At 35.9% G+C, this 25,234-nt stretch overlaps 1 protein-coding gene across 12 annotated transcripts in view; it reads left to right on the top strand.

Moving 5' to 3' along the window:
• The window catches only part of Sbf2 (SET binding factor 2), a 450,794-nt gene that overhangs the window by 309,232 nt on the left and 116,328 nt on the right, over positions 1-25,234 (top strand). For all 12 annotated transcript variants that reach the window (XM_087211305.1, XM_013074593.3, XM_013074594.3 and 9 more), the window contains one exon: positions 7,123-7,191. In XM_087211305.1, coding sequence (XP_087067431.1) covers positions 7,123-7,191 — 69 coding nt within the window. The remainder of the gene's footprint in view (positions 1-7,122; positions 7,192-25,234) is intronic.

A 25,234-nucleotide genomic window follows, 5' to 3' on the forward strand; every position in this document is an offset into this window, starting at 1 on the left:
CATAGAGACAGAACCAGCTGTTATCAAGTATGAGAAGTAGGGGAATAACAGAACTATAGAGATAGCAGTAAGAAGTTTTGGGCTTTTCTTGTCTTGCATGACTCTCTCTGGGCTCTTTGCATCCAAAGACTAAATTTTTTCATTATCTTTTATTTAATCCCTTGTACTTTCTCTGTTCCCTATTTCCAGTACTTCTGCTAGGCATATTTTAAAAGCTTTAACTTAATCTTTTGTTTCTTTTTTTAAAATTCCTGAATACAGAGGTAAAATAAATCATGAAGAATTATTTTCTAGCACTTACATTGCAATTTTTTCTACTGTTTTCATTGATTCATATTATAGTACATAAGGATTACATTCCTCATGAGGTGTTGGTACATGTACATATCACATCTTAATTCTTTTTTTTCATCCCACTCCCCTCTCCTTCACCCCTCCTTCCATCTCTCTTGGTCTCCTTCCATTTTGCAATCACATTTTTAAATCTTCAATTGTTTTTTCATAGATGAAGAACAGTTTCAAACACTTGAGGATTATTATTATTTATAATTTACTGGAATATTTTTTCTTTTGCCTGTGTGTCTACAGATACCATAGTTAGATTTAGTTCAGTACCTTATTACCTAGAAAACAAGAGAGGTTTAAAGCAAAAATTCTAGAGTAAGACTACCTGTGCCATTTGTGGCCGTATGATCTCAGGCATGTAATTTAACCTCATAGGCTTAATTCCTTTGTCCAAATAAAGGGACATAGTTACAGTATCTATCTCAAGAAATGTTATGAAGATTGAATGAATTAATAAATATATCTGATACTATTATTTCCACATGCCAGATGTAGAGCTCTAGTTTCCAGACAAATAAAGTTGAAACAGACTTGATCCATTTACTCAAAGACCTTAAAACAAAGGTTGATATTTGTAAAGCCTGGCATTCACCTTCTATCTCAATGGGGTTGTCATGGTACATATAAATAACCCCAAAGATCAAAATTGTGATACATTCTGTATGATTTTATAAGTTTATTTAGCCTTAAAATATGACCTGATACTGAAAATATAGTAAAAATTATTTTGCCTATTTTGTGTTTAGCATCGTACTTGGAAAAAGTGAAAGAAATACAAGAGCATGCATATAGAAGGAAAAAACATATAAATAAATGACAAAGCAAGTCATGGATAGTCCTTTTAGGAATATTTATGGAATGGGAATAAGTATGATGTGGAACAGAAAATGGTAAATAAGCTGGGTGACTAGAGCTACAGCTTGTGGCAGGGAGACCATGGGTCCACACTATAGATGGACATCCACACCCTGAGAGGTTACAGGCCTAGGAGAATAGTTGGTCTTTATCCTGTAAAGGCCAGAATATAGGTAAAATTTTTGAACAAGAGAGTGACAGGATATAAAGAAGTATTTTTGTTTTGAATTTTTGTCACCCCGTAGAAGATAGAAATGTTTTCAATGTTTTAGACAATTTAAAACATTTTTTCTGAGTTGTCTAAACTCTAAAGGAAAGTCAGTTTTGTAACACATTGTATCTTTCAGTCTCATTTTTTTCTTTAATGTTTAAATATAATGTTTTTGAGAGATTCCAAAGTTCTATGAAATAGGAATGTTGGCCATGACAGTTCAAACGTATGTAGGTTAAAAATATGAAGTAATTGAGGATAATGGGAAATTAAGATTGCAGGGCTCACTCTTCAATTATAGCAGGAAAATTAAAGGTAAATTACATAGCAAAGTTCAGAATAAAACCTGTGTAAGTATTCAAGTTCTTGCAAGTTTATAAATTGCCTGGTATGTTTGTAACTACAATGTAGCCAAAGCACAGGGGACTTTAAAGTGTATTTATGGACTAATTCCCCAACAGATAACTGCACTATTCTGGAATGCAATTGCTATGTCAATGGTTGTAGTCTTGCTGTTTAAAAATTTTCCCATTTTTCAACCTAATTAACTTAAAATGCCTCTAATGTGATTTACAAAGAATTTCATATTTATATTTTGCAGTCAGCATTTGACCAGTGCACAGGTTTTAGACATGCACTACAATGTGTAAACATTTTGTAAGATAATAAATAGCTCTTTCTGGCCTAACTGTTTTATGGTTGCCTAGTCCCTGCTAATTGGTTGTGGACTGAAATTCCCCATTGTTTAATTTTTTTAATTTGTGGGAAATTTTTATAAATGAGTCTGTGGGGCTTCATATCACAGCTGTTGTCATTTAAAGTTTGGACTGCATCATTACAAATGAAGCCCTGCTGTGAAATCAAAGTCATAAGGCATCTTGGCATTCCAACCATTTCCTTGGGAGAAGATTACAGCTCAAGACTGTTGAACTTTATTGCCTTGGGCCTCATGACAGTTTTCAGAAACATCCAAGGCATTTCTGCTAAAGAAATTCAGATGTGCTAGGACACAGATGACGTTCTTGCACATAGCAGTGTCCTAAGGGGGTGAAAGATAAGTCAGAGGGAAAAAAATTCACTCTTTTTGCTATATCCTGGGATTATTTTATAAAATCTATGGAGATGGTGAACAGCATCAGTGACACCATGTGGAAGGAGGTATGGTGTTTTTCTACATAAGCCTGACTGTATTTTAAAATAAAAACTTAGCCATGACTCCATTCCAAGGTAATGACTTCCTTCAAAATCATCTTTCTTTCTTTTTCTTTTTTTTTTATGGTGCTAGATGCTGATCTTAGGGGCCTCACATAGGCTAGGGCAAATGCCAAAGTCATTTTTCAGTTGATTTTGTCAGTCTCTTTGACTCTCTTTGAGAAGAGTTCTCATTGATTCATATTTCTTTTCTCCCTCTCCCCTCCTGTCTCTTAACACATGCCTGAGGGAAAAACATCACTCAGGTACAGTAGTTCTAATAGTCACTCTTTATATCTAAAACTCATTGTTTGGTTTGGTGTTTTTGTACCAGGGATTGAACTCAGAACCTTGTGGTTGAGAGGCAGGCGGCGGCACCACTGAGCTAAATCCCTGGCCCTAAAACTCATGTCTTTTAATTTAAAGTTAAACATCACTTGATCCAACTTAAGATCTATATAAGTAGTAAACAAATTCCAGTAAAGATCTCCACAGAGACCTCATGAAAGAACATGGTTGTTCTTCACGTTTAAGGATGTATCTCATTCAGCCATGAATTCATCTCAGCCCTATAAAATGTGTTCTCATTTGTCATTTGTTTTCCCTTTTGGGATAGAGTGTCCAGAGTTCATTAGCTACGACATGCCTGATATATATTATGTACCAAATAAGTAGTTGTTGAATGAATGAAAATTATTATTCAGAGGAGTAACCTAATTACTCTCAACATTCATTCCGTAAATCTAAGACAGCAGTATCATTTGTTCCTGCTAACCTTTTGGCTTTTGCAATATTCTGAAAAGGCATAACTTATTCAGTAGCTTGCCATAAATAATGATATTGCCTCTTATTTGCAGCAGTAAAAATGTTGTCAGGAATGGTGGCATATATCTGTAGTTTCAGCTACTCAGGATGCTGAGACAGGAGGATCACTTATCCCAAAAGTTTGAGGTTAGCCTGGTCAACAGAATGAAACTCTGTCTCAAATCCAAAAATACTGTCAAATTGCTTATAGTTTAGTAAGAAGGCAGACAAGTAAGTACAGTAGATAATTATAGTGTGATCTTCTAAGCATTTCCCAGCTTTAATGCTAACATTTATTATGAAGTGTCAGATACAATTTTAAATACTTTATATGCACTATTAATTTCTAACAATTGCATTGTGGTCTGACAACTATGTCTCTGTGACATTAATCATTTGGAATTTATCCATACTTATTTTATGGTCCATTATAAGGTCAGTTTTTCTTAACTTCATATAGGTAGCATAAGAATCCAGGGCCTGTTAAATCAAGGAGGTGTTTTGTATATAGTGTATATATGTCCATTAGTGCTAGCTTTTGAAACATGTCTTCATGTTTCGTATCTTCTGTAAGATTACAAATTTCTACCTGTTTGACCTGTCAGTGACTGAAAGAAATATATTAAATTTTTTCAGTTTAATTATCACTTTTTTATGTGTCGATTTTTTTTTTTTTTTTTGCAGTACTAGGGATCGAACTCAGAACCTTGTGCTTGCAAGGCAGGCATGGTGCCACTGAGCTAAATCCCCAGCCCTTATGTGTCATGTATATTTGAGGTTATTGTTTTATGTTGTTGTATTTTTCTAGTAAATTGAGCTATTTACCATGTGGGATGCTTCTTTTATCTCCAGGAATGCGTTTTCCCTTAAAGATTATTTGTCTGGTTCTTAATATAACTACCTCAACTTCTTTAGGTATTTGCCTGCTACATATTTTCCAATCTTTTAATTTTTGTGTATCCTTAAGTCATTTATTTAATACTCCACCAAAAGACATTATTGTCTCTATTTATATTAGTGTATGTTTTAGCCGGATGTGATAGCTGGATGATAGATAGCTCATTCCTGTAGTCCCAGCATTTTAGAGGCTAAGGTGTGAGGATTGCTTGATCCCAAGAGTTGGAGACCAGTCTGGTCAACATAAATTAGACACTTTTTTTGTGTGTGTGTTTTTTTTAAAAAACAACTTTGTGAAATTCTGTTTGGAAATACTGCCTACCGAATTTCCTTCATAGAGTCACAGTTTAAAAACCCTGAGAAGTCCTACAGTTTAAAAGAAAAAACAAGGACTTAACCTTCCTTACAAATGGGGACCATCTTGACTACTAGGTATATTTAAGAGACCCTATTTTACCAGATTTTTTTTTTTTCATCTCGATCTTCCACTGGATGTGCCCTGTAGTGTGCTTGAGTCTCATCTAATTCTCAAAGAATCAAAGGATGAGATAAAATCTTGGTGTTGACCTGATTCCACTCTATTAAGATTCATTAAATTGGCCATTTAGATGCAGTAATTCCTCAAATGAGTATCTTACTGCCTTCTTTTCCTTTTTACTCTACTTATCCTATACCCTTAATCATGTCAGAAGCCACTAGTGATCTTTTATTTTTATTTATTTTTGGTATTGGGGATCGAACTCGAGTCCTTGCACTTGCATAGCAGGCAGTGAAACCACGAAGCTAAATCCCCGGCCCAGTAGTGATCTTTTATATTCTTGTTTTTTTCTCAATCTTCATTTTAATGAATTTCCTCTAAAACATTGAAAACTATTGCTCTTTCTCCTCTGGAGAAATATTGCACTCCCCTAATTCTCCTTACCCATGTTGATTTTCCATTAGTCCCTCTACATAAATATGTATCTTAGCTCCTTTTTCTCATTGCTCACTCTCTTTGCATTTATTCCTTTATTTATTCATTTATCCAATAAACATTAATCAATGGGATGAATTAATCAGAAGTGTTATATTCAGTGCAGTATAGGAAGTTTGGCCTATCTTGTAGTTATTTCTTTAAATAAGATATCACAAGAGTGATATTTTTGTAGAGATTTCTCTTATTTTTCTTGTTTCATTATTCATTGGTGTTCGATGTTCTGTGTTGTCTAGAACAATGCATGAAATTTAATTGAGAACTCTTTTAGCAGATCATAGTAAATGTACTCATGCAGATGGCTGTCTGCAGCCATGGTTTGTAAAAGAAAATTTCTTTCTTTTATATTTAGGGAAGTACTGCACCCTTCCCATCCTCATGGCTGGCCCTGCCAAGCCCTAGTAGTATTTTGAAACAATCTATAATGTGTTCTCACTTTACCTTCTAACTCTTCCTCCTATATTCTAGAGCTCTTGTCCTTAATACCAGGGCACTTATGCAGCTCTAAGCTTTCTACTCCTCTCCGGTTCAGACTTTCTCCCCACCTTGACTCTCTCATACCCCAAAATTATTGCTGCAATATTCACATCCTCTACCTCAAGAAGAGAATGAAAGCAATAAAGTATAAAAGACAGTGTCTAGAGGGAAAAGCAAGACACTGATAAGTAAATAAATCTAGATTCCAGTCACTGCTCTGTGGCTAACTTCTACGCTTCTTTTCTCTCATCTGGAAAGTAGAGAAACTGCACTGGACTAACTGATATCTAAGATCCCAAATCTGTGAGTTTAAGAAAAGTTCCCTCCAACTTGAATAATTGATGAACAAGGAATTTGTATTTCAATGAAAATAACTACATTTTTTAAGGTTGGGGTTTAATCATTATACTTGACCCTCGAGGGAGGGTTGCAGATTTTGCTGCCTTTGGACACTGTTCCAAGTACTGGCTTCCTGATGGCTCATTTTGTGTCCTACAACCAGAATAAGGACTGGTTAATCTAACTACGTAGATAGCCACCTAGCATGTCGTTGAGTTTCATCCATGTTATAGCATGTGTCAGAATTCTCTTCCTTTTTGAGATTAAATAATATTCCTATGTGTGTATGTGCATGTGTATGTACATACCATGTATAGTATGTGAGTGTTCAAATATATACCTGTTTACTTTTGGTTGTTTTCAGTTCTTTTGGATATATAGCCATAAATAGAAATGCTACCCACATAGTAATTCCAATTTTCTTTATATATTCTGTTTACTAATTCCATATCATGTCCTTATTTTTTGTTTGTTTGTTTACTTCTCTGAGGAACCACCGTACTGTTTTCCATACCAGCTGCACCACTTTATATTTCCACTAAAATTTCTAATTGTGCTATTCCCCAACATTTCACCCAGTAGATTTCAGCATCGATGATATTCCTTGCCTCATCAATAACAAGATATCCCTTTATGTAATGACAAAAAACTTCAGTCAGTTATAAAATCCATCTCAATCTCAGCAATATTAAAATGTGAAGAAAAGAAACAGATTCAATAAAATATAGTATGTAAATCTAAAACTCCCTTAAATTTTAAAAAATAAATTACACAGAAAGGTAGCTATTCTACAATAATGCATTAAAACAATATTTTTCTCAAATGTATTTTTACCTCATTTCCAAAAGACTGTGCTTCAGGGATAGTTTCCCCCTCCCCCCAGATTTATCCAACTCTGCCTTAGTAACAATTTAGAATAAAAGTAAAAACCTTGTATTACAATAAACAGTTATCCCAGATTTCATTTCCACATATTTGTGATTTCTGTTAAATATCTTAATAATATTCATTTGTCTTTGTTTCATTTAAGGATTGTTCAAGTTTAGAAGAGTATAACATTGCTGCAGCATTACTCCCTTTGACTAGTGCTTTCTATAGGGTAAGTTTCATTGGTCTATATATAAGCTGGTTATGATTTATATAAATGTATTCGGTTTCAGTTTGATTTCTCATGGAACTGTGTGAATCTTAATCCTTTTAGTATAACTAATATGTATCTGTGGTTATATTTATTATAACATTTATTGCATGCTATGTGTAAGAAATTTAATGTAGAATGCTAAATAATCTAATGCATCACCCCTACTCATTCTACCCTACTTTATTTTCTTTATAATTATGTTATAAAGTGATTTGTTTACATATTTTCCCCCTACCACAGAAAGTAAATTTCTTGAGGCTGGAATATTGTCTGTATTCTTTGCTACTATATCTCAGTGCCACACAGTAAATATTTATCAAGTGACTGAATGACATCCATACAGAGAGAGAAATAGAGTTTAACATCACTAGTGATTTCTGTGTACCATCTCAGAATTTTCTGGACTTTTCAAAGTGATTTGTGAAATTCTATCATTTATTATAGCTCTCCTACTCATGTCTTTTCATAAATGTATTAGCTCTTATGACAAATCCAGCAAATTCTCTTTATCGACGCTTTTCCTGTAAAGAATTAGATAGCCATGCTATGAATAATGCATTTAATATAGCCTCCTGAAATGTGCAATAGGAAACAATAAACCTGTGGCAACAGACTGACTCACTGTTTAGCGACATGGACAGTCAGCTTCAGGAAGTAGTAAACAAGTGTGCCCAAATCCCTTGCTGTTTCTCTGTATTATCAAACTCAAAAATACAGATTTATGCTTAGGAATAGGTTTATGGTTTTGAGTCTGTTTTTGTCTTGGTTTTTTTGGTTTGTTTTGGTTTGGTTTGAGGGAAGGAGAGGAGAAGGGCCTGTAAAAATAATTAAGGCATGTTATATACATGTACCAGCTCCCCACAATAAATGTAATCATTACATTCTGCAAACATGTACTAATAAAAATAAAAAATTTAAAAGAAGGCCACTTCTCAGACCTAGTTGGAGAGGTGATGACATAACATTTCACTAAGGAGGACTAGGACTGGCATCAGGAAACTGCCTGCTGGAGTGCTGGCAAGATTTACTGAGAAGCCACCCACCAGGATGCCATTTAAGCTTCTAAAGTGCCAGTGACACATAATAGGAAGCCACTAACTGGAGTGCTGCTGCAACTTCGTAGATAGTAAGCACATACCACAGAGCAAAAAGGAAAAAGCACACCAGAACCAGAAAGAGAAGCCAGTTTATACTGCAGTATCCCTGCAGCAACTTTTATTGATAAAATTAAATGTTATGTCTGCTGCCAAAGGAAAAATGTTTATAGTATCACAAATGTTCTAGTATTACAAATCAGGGCAGAGAGATTTGGAAGAGTCACTGCATTAATAACAGACAGGGGATTAGAGAAAGTGAGTAACATTGATTATTGGATATTTTCTAAATTTTTATCTTAAGGGAAATTATTTCTGGTACATAGTGGATTTCTTAATTCAGGAAGAAGATATAATTTGCATTTTCCTGGCCAAAAATTGAAGATGAGTCATCCTCATACTGTCCACCCAGGATAAACTCTTGGGACTTGCTCAGCATTACTTCAGAGAATGTACTTTTAAAATATTTTCAATAACTTTTTTTTTCAATGCACCTAAAGTTTATTGAGCATCTCCACATAAAAAGTTATGATGCCCAGCAACATCATGGGCAGCAACATTAATACTGTCTAATATTGACATGGTACCAAGAAAGTTAAATTAATAATCTGTCTAGTACAACAAGTGATTTTTTTAAAAAATAAACTTGTCCAAGTGCCACCAACCAGATGGACATTTTCTTAAATAAAAATTGTGTGTGTGTATGTATCTATAATAGAATGGTACAAAATACAAAATATAAGTTCCCTTCCCCAACTCCACCTCCTTTCCTCCAAATAGGGAAGAGGAGGTGTTATATATTATTACCAGCCTGTAGAGATAAAACATATCTTTTTTCTTCTTCTTCTTTTAAGAAAAAGAATTAAGCCAGGCATGATGGTGCATGCCTGTAATAGCAGCACTCTAGGAGGCAGAGACAGGAAGATCACAAGTTCAAGCCCAAGCTTGGGCAACCTAATGACCTAGTGAAACACCCTGTCTCAAAATAATAAATAAAAATGATTTGGGGATGTATCTCAGTGTGAAAGCTCTGAGTTCTCAATTCAATCCCCAGTACCATGGGAGGGAGGGAGGAAAGGAGGGGAAGAGGAAAAAAGGGAAGGGATCAAACCATTCATACTATTTTCTCACCTTGCATTTTTCCACTTAGTAGAACATCTTAGAGATTGGAGATCCTTCCATAATAGCACATATATACCTCATTTATTAAATGATTATTTATATTTTTCCTTTAATGAAAAGATAGTATACATATACTTCATATTTTCGTAAGAGTAGGCTATTTCATTGGCCAGATGAATAGTTTGTCTTTTAGAGCTTTACTTAGTATAAAAGCACCCAGGACTTCCCAGTTGTTACATTACCTATCTTAGATCCTTAGAAATTGGTAATTCAACCGCTACCACAGATTTTCAGGATCCTCATAGACCAAAAGTTACAGTTCCTTCTAGTTTTAAAAATGTTACATGTAATTCATGCTAATCAAACTCTTTAATGAACCTTTTTTTGGAGGTGATTGCTTAACAGCTTGAACAGTTTAAACTCTTAGAACTAGTTTTACTATGAAAAATAATGTCATATTTTATATTTATATTATGTTTATTGTTATATGGTACTTTCATTCCCAATTCAGCAAACTCTATTAGATGGGCTAAGCCCTGTCCTTATGTCTGATGGCAGTCACAGATGAGTAACACATGCTTACCCTCAAGAAACATACTGTCGCCCAGAACCCGGAAGGAAGCTCCCCTGCCGCCATCCCAAGCTCCTAGGGCAGAGAAGGTGAGCCGGTCCCAGAACCCGGAAGGAAGCTCCCCCACCGCCATCCCAAGCTCCTAGGGCAGAGAAGCTCAGCCGGTCCCAGCACCTGGAAAGAAGCTCCCCCACCGTCATCCCAAGCTCCTAGGGCAGAGAGGGTGAGCCACACAGGCGCCAGAAGCACACCCCCTGCCCCAGTGGAAATGAGAAGACACGTAAATAAGCCTCAAAAACAGACTTCTGGATCACCTACAGCAACCCCAAAGGGAAATGAGATGGAACAATCTGATACTCAACCACCTGGACTCTCTGAACTGGCAACAAAAGAGGATCTGGGAAAAATGAAATCAGAAATAATTACTCAGATAACAGCAAAGATTTTGCTCATGGTGCAAGACATGATGAATAAATCTAGAGAAGACACAGATAAAAAAATAGAGGATCTGAGGAACATGATGGAATCCCAACATAGGAAACAAATGGAATCCATAAAACCAGATGCAAACAGATTTCCAGGAGATTAAAAACTCCATCAAAAGTCTGCACAGCAGAATGAACCAATGTGAGGATAGAATTTCAGATATAGAAGAAAAGATTGCAGTTAGTGACCAGGAAAAGAAAAATTGCTTTAAAATTGTAAAGTAACATGAGAAATCAATCCAGCAGCTGCTAGACGATGCAAAGAAGAATAACATAAGACTGATTGGAGTCAATGAAGAAAGAGGAGAGAGAGCAGATGACATAAAAAAACCTGTTCACAGAAGTGATGGCAGAAAACTTCCCAAGGAGGGGGAAGGAACTTGACATACAGATAAGTGAGGCATATAGGACTCCAGCTAGCCTTGATCAAAAAAAATCTATACATAGGCATATAATAGGATTCCAGAAATCCAACAGAAGAACAAAATTCTACAAGCAGTGAGAGAAAAGAAATCACATACAAAGGAAAGCCCATCAGAATCACAGCAGACTTCTCAATGCAAACCCTCAAGGCAAGAAGAGCTTGGAGTGATGTATTTCAAGCCCTAAAGGAAAACAGCCTCCAACCCAGATTGATGTACCCTGCAAAACTATCTTTCAAAATTGATGGAGAAATAAGATACTTTCATGATAAAGAGCACCTCAGGAACTTCATGAATACCAAACCGGCACTCCAAAAAATTTCAGACAATACCCTAGGAAAAGACAATGAGGATCACAGCCCCAGGAAACCCAGCAGAATGAGTCCATTGGGCGTGACAAATTAAACGCAAAGGGGAAGATTCCAACAAAAAGAAAAAGTCATGACAAGGCTTTTAAAACTTTTAACTTCATCTCCCTGATGAGGGTATAATTCAATCTTGTTATTGTACTGACTAGTATTTTTCTGATTCTAGAGTTGCACACCTTTCCTTGTGTTATACTGGCTATTTATCGTCTTCTTATGTCTTATTTTTAATTGGGCTGTCTATTAATGAGCTCTAAGAATTCTTTATATATTCTGGTCATAGGTTATATGTATTGTAAATATGGTCTGTTTAAGGACTACTTTTCATTTTAATGATGTCATTTAAAGTTCTAAATTTTGATGAAATCTCATTTATCAATTTTTTTCTTTAATACATCCATCATGTCTTTTGTATCCTAGGTAGTTCTTGCCTACCCTGAATTCATAAATATTTTCCATTATAATTTCTTCTTAAAGTTTTATACTTTTAGGCTTTCTTATTTAGGTTCATAGATCCCTTCAAGTTCTTTTCATGTATGGAAATAAAGGGTTGGGGTTAATTATTTAAATACGGATACCAGGTGTTGTAGTGCCATTTGCTGAAAACACTATCTCTTCCTTGGCTCTTGAATTGAGTTTTTATTCTAAAAAATGCTAATGTTAAATAATCTTTCAAAACTCAGTGGACCATATATGTGTGGTTCTATTTCTAGATTCTCTCTTTTATTCAAATGATCTATATGTCTTTCCTTTCACCAACACTGCCTTGATTACTGTAGCTTTAGAAGAAGTCTTAAAATTAGGTACTAAACATCTTCCAACACTGTTTTTGTTTTTGTTTTTGTTTTTTAACTTTTCTAGGTCCTTTGTACTCCTACATAACTTTTAAATTTCAATATCCAATTCTTCATTTATAGCAAGTATACCCAGACCTGAATTTTTATATATACCTTGTGTTTTCTAATCCTGCTAAATTCAAGTACAAGTTCTAGGGGCTCCTAGAGATTTCTTAGTATTTTCTCTGTAGATGATCATTTCATCTACATATAAAGATTTTGCTTCTGCCATGCCAATCCTATCCTAGTTGTATCATTGTATTGCCAGACTATTTTGATGGGGACTAGGTTTCAAAGTTTAATGGACAGATAAAGAGTAAGCATATCTGCCCTTGTTCCCCACCTTAAGGAGAAAGCATTGTATCTTCTCCATTTATATAAGGCATTCTCGCTGGAAGTATGGAGTACATGTCTTTAATCTGTTGAGAAGGTTCTGTTCTACTTCTAGGCTCCTGATAGCTTTTACCATGAATAGCTGTAGAATTTAGTCCAATACTTTTTCTCCAACTAGTGACAGGATCATATGGCTTTTTCCTTTCCTCTGTTAAAGTGGTGACTTTTGGGGGTGGATCTTCCAAAGCTGAACCAACACTGCCATCCCTATAACAAAACCACTTTCTACATCCTGCCAGATCTGACTTCCAATAGATTGTTTTGTTAAACAAATTTCCATCTATGTTCATACTTTTTTCTTCTATTATCCTTATCCAGTTTTAGGCTTAGCACAATGTTGAGTTCCTAAAATGAGGGGAGAAGTGTTCCTTCTTTTTTCTGCTTTAATTGTTTGATATAATTTATCAATTAAAATGTTTATGAGCCTGCTGTTGTCATATAGGTAGGCTTTCCAGCTAGGAATATACTTTCTTTAATAGGTGCTATTCAAATTTTATATTTCCTCCAGAGTTAGTTTCATTAATTTGTCTTCCAAGGTACTTCTTAGAAGTTATCAAATTTATTTCAAAACAGATTTTTGTAATATGCTTTCTATATCCTTTTAAATTCTGTAAAATCTGTGGTAATGTCTCCTAGATCTTGATATTGTAATTTAAAAAATGTATAATTGATATTGTGTAACAGGAAGAAAAGGTCTAAAAGAGCAGGGGAAGTGGGAGGGGTAGGGAAAAGGAAAGAAGGGAAAAGAAAAAATATGAGAAGAGGGAAAAAAATGGAAACAAAGTCTTTGCAAATACAGAAAGATGGAGGGGGTGAAGGGAAGGCAGGGGAAGGGGAAAAAAATAAGAACCAAGATACTCATGTAATGGTACAAGATCCCAGTGATGAATGTAACTGTATTTTATACCTAAAATGTACCAATAAACTTAATGGGAAAAAAATTTTAAAAACATACAAAAAAAAGAAACATACTGTCTAATGGCCCTTTTTACCCATTAATCAGCTGTTGACAATTGAGGGTCATTTAAAAGTTAATGAATAACATTGAGCTACCCTTTTATTTACCTACCTCCTTTTTGTGTAAAGATTATGCTTGTTAAATTAAGAGCCACAGTATATAGTCACAATATTTAAAGCAGGAGTTCTTGTCTAAATGTTACTTTTTTAGAAGAAAAAACTTGTAGAGTAAAATAAAACCCTGTTGAGCAGAAATAGATCCAAAATAGTATACACTTTCCCAACAATAGTAGTGAGCAATAATGAAGTCCATGGGCACCTTCCCCACAAGCAACTATATAATGCCTTCTCCTCATAACCCGTGTACCTTATGGTCACATTGTTGTAGTTCTTAATAGTCCATTAATCTGAGAGTTTCCTGGAATCCATCAAAGTGTGACAGATCCTGGCCCTTTTTGAAGCATATTTGTTGCCAGTATTCAAAATGATTCCCAAGAGAGTTAACACTTTATTTTTTGGCACCCTTTATATTTACCCTGGGTGGAAGAATAAATATCTTTTGTACCTTAAATCCAAGCACCCAGCGAAGCCTTCCTAAATTCTAAAGATCTCTCAAATGCATATGGCACTTTGAGGATGTTTTACTAATTTTAAAAATCCCTGTTTCAGAATAGACCATTATCCAGGGGATCATTCTTACCTTTTTTTTTTTTTTTTGGTACTGAGGATCAAACTCAGCACCTTGCACTTGTGAGGCAGGTGGTGGCACCACTGAGCTAAATCCCCAGCCTTAGGGGATCATTCTCAGTAGAAACAAATTTCCTTTCAAAATTCTCACTTTATTCAGCATGTAAAAACTTCTCTTCTAGTATCCAGCCATTCCAAAAACTTATTTTTATTAATAGATACATTGAGGTATAATTTATATACTATAAAGTTCATCCATTTTAAGTGTGTATTTCAGTGACTTTAGTGTATTTAGTATACCATTCTGCAGTGGTACAACCATCACCACGATTTAATTTTAAAATATTTGTGTCACCCCAAGAAGAAACCTCACATCCACTTATAGTGATCCCCTATTCCCTGTGTCTATAAATTTGCTTTTTGGAGGCATTTCATATAAATGGAATCATACAATAAATATTCATTTGTGTCTGGCTTCTTTCACTGAACGTAATGGTTCTCAGGTTCACCATTTTTGTTAGGTGATTTCTCTAGAATGGTTAATTGTTAATTTAAAATTTCTCATACTCTAAATGCTTAAGCCTTGTGTATTATTTCAAAGTATCTAATTTCAAAGTATATAATACATAATAAAACTAGCCCTCTTAATATATTTTACATGAAATATAAGCCATGTTACTCAGTTTGAGTATAAATTTTACATTTCTATCTGCATGATTTTATTTTTCTTTAATTTCTTTATTACTAAATTTTAACTGCCTTTTAAATTCTGAATGGACATACATTTGCTTATCTCATTATAAATAAAATTTTAGCCTTAAGTATTATTTTCATCTCAAAATATACAAACCTGGTGCTGAGGGTGTAGTTCAGTGGTAAAAGTGCTTGCCTAGCGTGCATAAGGCCCTAGCTTCTATCCCCAGCACCGCCAAATAAATAAGCCCAAGGCAAGTAAATGTAGAGGAGGGTGATAGGAAAATCTTTTGAACATTGGCTTTAAAAAGTCCTTTATATAAAGCTAACTTTTGGAATCAATCAGAAAAGCAGAAAGTATACGGAGACACAGAATTTCCTGAGCTGTCTCCTAGGTGGTGACCTTCTACCACTACCAGACTCTACCAATAATTCCTCCCTCAACCTCCGCCCCCCAAAATGAGTAAACTAAAATCTACCATCTGCATTTTTTGTGTCAAAGCCTGTGATTTCTTGTATGCCTACTCATCTAATAGAACATGGTAAAGAACAGAGGCCCAGACGGGCCGGGGATTTAGCTCACTGGCACCATGCCTGCCTCACACGCACAAGGTCCTCAGTTCGATCTCTAATACTGCAAAAAAACAAAACAAAAACAAAACAGAGGCCCAGAGAAATGTAATAATAATGAGAGCTAATATTTATTGAATTCTTCGTATGTACAAGATGCTACATTTGACCTTGTAGTACCCAGTGCACCTCAATGAAGCATTATTTCCATTTTAAATTGAGGAGATATGACTTAAAAAGAATCTGTTCCACATAGCTAGTAAATACAGAGCCAGCACTTAAACTTAGTTCTGATTCCAGAGTTCATGCTTTTTAACTATAAAAGGGTTCTCCAAATGATGTAGCATATCTCTGAGAACTTTATCTTTTTGCCTAGAGATACCAAATTGCCATCTCTCCTACCTCTTTACTTCCCCAGCCATTTTCACATCTATATCCAGTAAAGATACTTAAGCTTTAGCTTAGAGGGTGTCTAGTTGAGAAATACTGATTAATTGAATGTTATGATTTAAATAATTGTCACAGAATATTATATTTATAAGTCTCCAATTTCTTTTTCTTTTTTTTTTTTTTTTTTTGGTACCAGGGATTGAACTCAGGACCTTGTGCTTGCAAGGCAGGCACCGGAACCACTGAGCTAAATCCTAAATCCCTGGCTAAGTCTCCAATTTCTACGTATTTCTAATATGTAGAAATCATATTAAGTACTCAAAATCACACCAAATACATTTTTTGTTTTTAAAACTTACTTGAATACTGACCTTACATCTGCCTCACTAATATGGACTCTGTTTGTCCTATATATATGACAGTTTGTAGATAATTTCATCTCATGGAATCCAAATAACCTCACTTTCATAGTATTAAGATTGCTACTAGAAGAAAACCTTATAATAATCTAATAAAAAAGTATTTCATTGGTCATTATTTTTAATTGATAAATGATAAGAGAGATTCCTAAAAATCTACCAAACAGGAAAAGAATTTTTTTTAAGTTTTGTGGTCTATATAAATCCTTTTTTTTGGCCAAAAAAAGATGAGGAGATAGTGATGATTGGTCTTTTTTTCATCTTTTTTTTCTGCTGTAAAATCAAATGTGTTAATCTTAAAAATGAGTTAGCAGGAAAACATTAAGAGAGTGAAAACAGGGATTAATACTAGCTGAATCAAAATTTGGCCTGGGAAAGATGTGATGTGTTTATTACAGCAAATGTCAGTGTTACAAATGATGCACAAGAAGCCAATCGGACACAGGCTTTATGAAAGAAAAGGCTTTATTCTTGTCTGGGTGTGAACAGGGACTGAAATTGGGGCAGATTTCAGCAGCTTTATGTGAGAAAAGGCTGGATTTATTCTGTCTGGATACAGCCAGGGCTGAAATTCTAAATGATTTTCAGCAGCTAGCTGAGAAGGAAACCAAATTTATACAGGTTTTTAGGAGGAGTGGTATGGTCTGGAGTGGAATGTTTATGATTGAGGGTCCAAGGACAGTCAGCACAGGTGTGCATATAATATTGGTCTCTCCAGTGATTATAATCCAGAGATTATATATTCTGTCCTAAATTTTCTTTTTGGCCATCTGTTTTGTTTATTGAGAGTAGCCTGTTGTTTGCTGAGAGCTGCATGTTTGCTCAGAGGATCTCATTCAGGCCAGGCATGACAGTCTCCAGGACAGCAGAATTTTAGGTCTAGAAAATTAGTGTCATGCTTTTATTTCCTCCCTTCATTTTCTTCTTGTTCTTTAAGACAAACTCCTTCTTCCTTCTCCCTTTCAGCACCACCTCTTCTGTTTCTCACAATTTTTCTTTTAAGTTTTAAACAATTGCTCCTTTTTTCTAGTGCTCTGGAAAAACCTCTCCTTCTGAGAAACTATGAATTATAATTACTTTAGAACTACTATTCTAGGGCTGAGGATTTAGCTCAGTGGCACCATGCCTTCCTCGCAAGTGCAAGGTCCTGAGTTCAATCCCCGGTACCAAAAAAAAAGAACTACTATTCTTTATTAAGATTAGTTTACATTCACTGTTTAAACTAGTGATATAAAGCACCTGTGGGGTACTTTACTCAAAATCTTCAGAACAACTATTAATTATTGTTTTCTAGTAATTAATTGAATTTTTATTTTATTAAAGTTATTTATTTGTATTAACATTACTGGTTTTGGGGTGCTGGAGTCTCCTCCTCTCCTGAGCAAAGAATTGGTCAAGACAAGCACAAATGGTAGCAATTTTATTAGAAGTAGGAAAAGAAATGCTCTGTAGAGCAAGTTTGGGCCAGGTAAAAGTAGAAAAAGAAGTACACCCTGCAGTGTAAGGGCAGGCCACCATGCAAGAGCAAACACAGTGGCCAAAAACTCAATGTGGACTGTCGTTTTTGTATCACCCACTCCTCGGGCTAACATCAGGTCTAGGCCATCCTATGGAAAACCTGCTCCAGTTCTCAGGAGAAGTCCGTATGTGGGGCTTTGGGAACTGTTTTGTGCATGTGTTCCGGGATCTTGTAATTAACAGGTTACATCTACTTCCCCAACCAGCTTTGCCACGCCCTATCTCCTTTCTCATTAATGTTGTTATTTATTAATTTTTAATTTGGAGAATTTTTCTGAACATTTTTTATTTCTTTCATATTATAGTCAAAGATTTGGGCCCATTTATGTATTTACTCTCGAATTCTTTCTTTATTCTAAAAGAAATTTAGTACCATTCAGTTCAGTAGACATTGTACCACTACTTCGTACTAAGTCTTAGGAATACAAAGGTAAGAAAGTCAAAGTCAAGGTTCCCCTGAGTAATATATAACACTTACAAACTTAATTAGAAAAATAAATTACATCAGAAGTGATGTATAACAGATATAATCTAAGCACAATAAAAATATATTAATTCCTGGTGAACCAAGGAATACTACAAAGAAATTGTGACATTTGTGCCCATGAAAGATATAGAAGAATTTATCTTATAGGTCTGGCTAAGCTTGGTGAAGAATAAGTAAAGAGTAGGAAGATACAAACAGTACAGGCAAAGGAAACACCGTGAAACACTGGGAATTGTTAACTAGAGATGGAAGTAGGAGGAAAAGAATCTATGGGCCAGATTGTGAGAGACCTCATGTGCCATGTTAAGGAAGTCAAATGTTATATAAACAAAGATTTTGGTTTCTTTTGAGATAGGGTGTCACTGTGTAGTTCAGGCTAGCCTTGAACTCACTAGCCCAGGCTGGCCTCAAACTCATGATGATCTTCCTACCTCAGCTTCCCGAGTGCTGGGATGTCTCATGATTCTTTTTTTGTTTTTGTACCGCAGATTGAACTTAGGATCTTGTGCTTTCAAGGCAGGCACAGTGCCACTGAGCTAAATCCCTGGCCCTGTCCCATGATTCTTTAAAAGAAGATTTAAATAAACCAGTAGCACAGACAAGATTTGAAGGAACATTGTTATTTTAATTATAAAATTATTTAAACCACTTTGTAGAAAAAAAATTATTTCAACAAAGTCTCTGAGTGTCTTTGTGTAAAACTCTATATTTAGCATTGTGGAGTCACAATTATATGTAAGGCATGGTTTCTCCTGTCCCTTGTCAATTATCTGGTATAGTAGCAGACATGAAAATAATTAATGTAGGAAGATAGGAGGAAAAAAATTCAATGTTGTACCGAATAATCATATGCCAGTGATTAAGGAAATTAATCTATTTGCTTTTTAAAGAGGAGTGGATAGTAAGACTTTTCTTTGTAACATTTTTATGTAGTTGCTACGGTCATGATAAGTTCTGAGAGACCAACCAGCTGCCTCTTTCCTCCTAATCACATTGCCAGTGGATCATGTGTTGAGTGCCCACTGTGTATGAGCCTACAAGAATGGAGATGATGATGATTGTAGTGATAGTAAATGCATAGTAAGCAGTTCCTGTGTGCCACACACTGTGGCTAACCACTTTGTGTGCAAATGCATAATCCTCACAATAACTATGTAATCTGCATATTATCATTTTCTCCATTTTACATTTGAGGAAACAGTCTAGATAAATTTAAGTAACTTGCCAAGTTATACAACTAGTAAATAGGAAAAGACTAAATTCAATCCTAACGACATCCATTTTGACAGTATTACATACTGGATATTCTAGAATGTTCTTCTCCCCATGACACCACTAGCCAGTAATAAAATACCAAATTCATAGGATAGAATATAATTATTATGTTAAATACATAACTAAGAAAATAAGGGAAATCTTCCCTACTGTTAAAGAGAGAAAAATCCTGACTCTAATGTGCTAGGGTTGACTGAAGTTGCAGATAGCAGTCCACAGAAGGAAAAGCTGTCAGTTGTTATAATTACTACTTCCTCCTCCTCCTTTTCTTTCTGTTGTCTAGCTTAGCTCAATTCCTCCATAAAATGCTGTCTTACTTTCTCATTGCTGAGATACAATACCCAGCACCCACAGGTTAAAGGAGGAGAGGTTTATTTTGGCTCACAGTTTGTAGAGGCTTCAGTCCGTAGTCTGCAGGGCAGCATGGCAGAAGAGAAAAAGTTCATGGCATGGCATGGCATGGCAGGCAGGAAGCAGAGAGGGATCAAGGGAAGAAGGAGTATATATATCCTTCAGGCCATGCCCACACCCTCTTCCTATGAGGCTTCACCTCCCAAAATCACACCCGCTATAAACTCATCAGTGGCCTAATCCACTGATGAGTCTCATGCCCCCATGATCCAATCATCTCCCCAAAGCACCACCTATGAGTGCACATGAAGCTTTGGGAGGAAATCTAAATATAGACCATAATAAGTGTTATGAACATAGTAAAAACCACTCAGAAGACTTGTAACTGGATATACTGTTTGGCATAAGAACCAGCAGTCAAGTTGTTACTGGGTTTGGGAGTGCAGGAATCTCCCTCTGGATGTGGTTTCTAGAGTCTCTGTGTCCTGAGCAAAGAATTGGTCAAGACAAGCACAAATGATAGCAAAATTTCATTAAAGGTAGGGAAAGAAACAAGCTCTGCAGAATGAGTTTGGGCCAAGTAAAAGAAGGAAAAGAAGTACACCCTACAGTGAAAGCAGGCCACCATGCCAGAGTGAACACAGTGGCAAAAACTCATTGTGGACTGCTGCTTTTGGACCACCCACTCCTCAGGTTAATGTTAGATCTAGGCCATCTTCTGGAAAATCTGCTCCAGTTCTCAAGAAAAGTCCACATGTAGGGTTTTGGGAACTGTTTTGCGCATGTGTTCAGGGATCTTATAACTAACAGGTCAAACCTTCTGCCCCAGCCAGCTTTGCCATGCCTTAATCTCCTGTCTCAAAACCAACTGTCCAGGGCCGGGGATTTAGCTCAACGGTTCCGCCACCTGCCCCGCAAATGCAAGAACCCGAGTTTGATCTCTAACAAAACAACAACAACAACAACAACAACAACAACCAATTGTCCAAGTCTTATTGGCTGTATGCTAAGTTTTATTTGTTTTGCCCCTTTATTAGTACAGGTTTGATACATAATGAATACATTCATTTTGTAATGAATACATTATATATTGATACATATACATATCGCACCTTAATCCTTTATACTTCCTCTTCCCTTCCTCTCCCTCTATCCCTAGATTCCTCTTCCCATCCACATAAGTTTTACTCCCTCTTACCTATCATCTATCTTTTATTTTGCTCTTTAAATTTTTATATTTTGGGTTTCTCATATAAGAGATACAGGTGACTCAAATTTATCTTTCTTTATGGCTAAGTGGTACGCCATTTGTTACCAGGTTCTGGGGTACCAGGGTCTCCTTCTAGAGATTCTGTCCAGGTTCTTCTTGTCCTGAACAAGGAATTAGGCAAAACAAGCACAAAAGATAATGAGGTTTTATTAAAGGTAGGAAAAGAAACATGATCCACAGAGAGGGTGCAGGCCAATTAAAACTAGGAAAAGAAGTACATCACTGGGTGAAAGTGGACCACTGTGAAAGAGAGAACACAGTGGCCAAGGGCAGCTGTCTTTTTCGGGGGGGGGTACCAGGGATTGAACTCAGGACCTTTTACTTGCAAGGCAGGTGATAGAACCACTGAGCTAAATCTCTGGCCCCCAGGCAGCTGTCTTTTGTATCTCCCACTCCATAGGCTGATGTCAGATCTAGTCTGTCCTATCAGAAACCTTCTTGAGTTCTCAAGAGAGAAATGAAGATGGTATTCTCGGATTATTCCCAAGTGGAGGGCTTTGGGAATTATTTTTCTGCGCATTTCCTGGGTCTCTGTTAGTAGATCATGCCCACCTGCTCAGCCAGTTTACTACCCCCAATCTCTTGCCTCACATTGTGTACTGCTACACCACATATTCTTTATCCATTTGTCTGTGGATAGGCCCATAGATTTAGCTATTATGAACTAGTACTATAAACATGGGTATGCGTGTTATCACTGTAATATGGTATCTTTAACTTTTGGGGGAAGATACCCAGAAGAGATATAGCTAGGTCAAATGGGATATTTGTTTTATTGTTGTGAGGAATCTCCATCCTGATTTCTATACTATACTAAAGTGATTGTACTAGTTTACATTCCCACCAATAATGTACAAGGATTGCTTTTCCCCTTGCAACCTTGCCAGCATTTGTTGTTTTTTGATTTCCTGATGATAGCCATTCTTTCTGGAGTTTTGATAGTAGTGACAAATCAGTAATGGGCAGAAGGGTTATAGAAGAATGGAAGGGGGGTGACTCAGTGGTAGAGTGCTTGCTTAGAATGTGTGAAGCTCTGGGTTAGATCTCCAGCACCACAATCAATGAATCGATCAATAAAATAGAAGCTATTATTTATGTATTGGTATTGGGTCAAGAGAACCTTATGATATCTACCATTCCATGTGCTCATGTAGTCTTTTCCCCTGTTCATGGACATACCCCTTCCTCTACCTGTCGGTTGTACACTCCCTACTGAAAGGTCACATACTGATTATTTGAGCTGAAAATAAACAAAACAGCTAACTCCCCAAAGTTAGCGTGGCAAATATATGTGCTTAGAAATGGACTGTTACTAAACATTTGATACTTTGGGTGGAAGGTATCTAATAAAAGATCTGTTCAAGATCATCTAGACAAAAAATTAACGAAATTCAAGAACTGAACCAAGCTATTGAACAAATGGACTTAATAGATATTTACAGAGTGTTCCACCCCACAAAATCAGAATACACATTCTTTGCAGCTGCACACAGGTCATTCTCCAAAATAGACCACATGCTAGCTCACAGGACATGTCTAAGTCGATGTAAAAGAATTGAAATTACCCCCTGTATATTATCAGACCATACTGCAATAAAATTGGAGATCAATAACATGAGAAACTACAAAACTCCTACAAACACCTGGAAATTGAATAACACCCTCCTGAACAACCAATGGGTCACAGAGGAAATTAAAGAAGAAATTAGACAGTTTCTACAAGTAAATGATAATGCCAGTACAACATACAGGAATCTGTGGGACACAATGAAAGCAGTTCTACACAGGAAATTCATAGCATTGAATGCCCATATTAGGAAAACAGAGAGAACTCAGATAAATAACCTAATGCAGAACCTCCAACTCCTGGAAAAAGAAGAGAATAACAAACCCAAAGCTTGCACAAGAGAAGAAATTATAAAGATCAGAGCAGATATCAGTGCAATGGAGACTAAGAGAATGATACAAAAAATTAATCAAAGAGTTGGTTTTTTAAAAAACAAAGAGTTGGTTTTTTGAAAGAATATATAAAATTGATAAACCTTTAGCCAACCTTATCAAAAAAAGGAAAGAAGGGGCCGAGGATTTAGCTCAGTGGTTCCGGTGCCTGCCTCGCAAGCGCAAGGTCCCGAGTTTGATCTCCGGTACCAAAAAAAAAAAAAAGGAAAGAAAAGAAAAGGCTCAAATCCATGCAATTAAGAATGAAAAAGGGGAAGTCACAACAGACCCAGCAGAAATCCAGAGGATCATCAATACCTACTTCGAGAACCTGTACTCTAATAAAATGGAAAACACAGAAGAAATGGACAGATTCCTAGATACATATGAATTGCCAAAGTTAAATGAAGAAATATAGAAATTCTAAACACCCCAATTACAATGAGTAAAATTGAAAATGTAATAAAAAATTTACCAACAAAGAAAAGCCCAGGTCCTGATGGCTTCACTGCTGAATTCTACAAGACATTTACAGAAGAACTAATACCATTACTCTTTAAACTCATCAAGGAAATTGAAAGGGAAGCAAGGCTTCCAAACTCATTCCTGGAAGCAAGTGTTACTTTGATTCCAAAACTAGGGAAAGACCCAACCCAAAAAGAGAACTACAGGCCAATCTCCCTAATAAACATAGATGGAAAAATCCTCAACAAGATACTGGCAAACAGAATACAGAGGGTCATCAAGAAGATCACACACCCTGACCAAGTCAGATTTATCCCAGGGATCCAAAGATGGTTCAACATTCGTAAATCAATAAATGTAATACACTATATTAACAGAGTCAAGGACAAAAACCATATGATCATCTCATTAGATGCAGAAAAAGCATTTGACAAAATCCAACACCCATTCATGATAAAAACCCTACAGAAAATTGGAATAGAAGGTCTTTATCTCAACTTGATTAAGGCTATCTATGAAAAACCAACAGCCAACATCATACGAAATGGTCAAAAACTGAAAATTTTCACACTAAAATCAGGAACAAGACAAGGATACCCACTATCACCACTCCTGTTCAATATAGTTCTGGAAACATTAGCCACAGCAATTAGAAAAGAGAAAGAAATAAAATGAATAAAGATAGCAAAGGAAGAAGTTAAACTGTCGTTATTTGCTGATGATATGATACTTTACATAGAAGACCCAAAAAACTCTACCAAAAGACTTCTAGACTTAATTGACAGATTCAGTAGAGTAGCTGGATATAAGGTCAACACTCAAAAAACAATAGCCTTTTTAGACACAAATAATAGACTTACTGAGAGAAAAATTAGGGAAACAATTCCTTTTACAATAGCATCCCAAGAAATGAAATATCTAGGAATCAATCTAACAAAGAAAGGAAAAGACCTGTACACTGAAAACTACAGCACCCTAAAAAAAGAGATGGAGGAGGATGTAAGAAAATGGAAAGACATCCCTTGTTCCTCAGTAGGAAGAATCAATATCATGAAAATGGCCATACTTCCAAAACTGCTGTATAGATTTAATGCAATGCCGATTTAAATTCCAACAATATACTTCACAGAACTAGAGAAAACAATCCAAAAATTCATTTGGAACCAGAAGAGACCTAGAATAGCAAAAGCAATTCTGGGCAACAGAGACATGGCTGGGGGTATCACAATACCTAACTTGAAGCTATACTACAAAGCTACTGTGATAAAAACAGCATGGTGCTGGCAAAGAAACAGACCCAAGGATCAGTGGAACAGATTAGAAGATGCAGAAACAACTTCAGACATACTCAGCCACTTCATTGTTGACAAAGGAGCCAACCACCCTTATTGGAGGAAAGAGAGCCTATTTAATAAATGGTGTTGGAAAAACTGGATTTCAACCTGCCAGAGATTAAAACTAGACCCATATCTATCACCATGCACTAAACTAAGATAGAAATGGATTAAAGATCTAAATATTAAGACAGAAACACTAAACTTGCTGGAGGATAAGTTAGGTAGAACTCTTGAAGATATTGGAAAAGACTTTATGAAGAAAACGTCAATAGCACGGGAACTAGCAGAAAGAATCAACAACTGGGATTTCATCTTATTACAAAGCTTCTGCACTGCAAGAGAAACCACCAAAAGAG

This window comes from Heterocephalus glaber, unplaced genomic scaffold (genome assembly GCF_053883595.1).
Source record: "Heterocephalus glaber isolate CG9 unplaced genomic scaffold, H.glaber_assembly_v1.0 deba00001428, whole genome shotgun sequence".
In the NCBI taxonomy this organism is placed as follows: Eukaryota; Metazoa; Chordata; class Mammalia; order Rodentia; family Bathyergidae; genus Heterocephalus; species Heterocephalus glaber.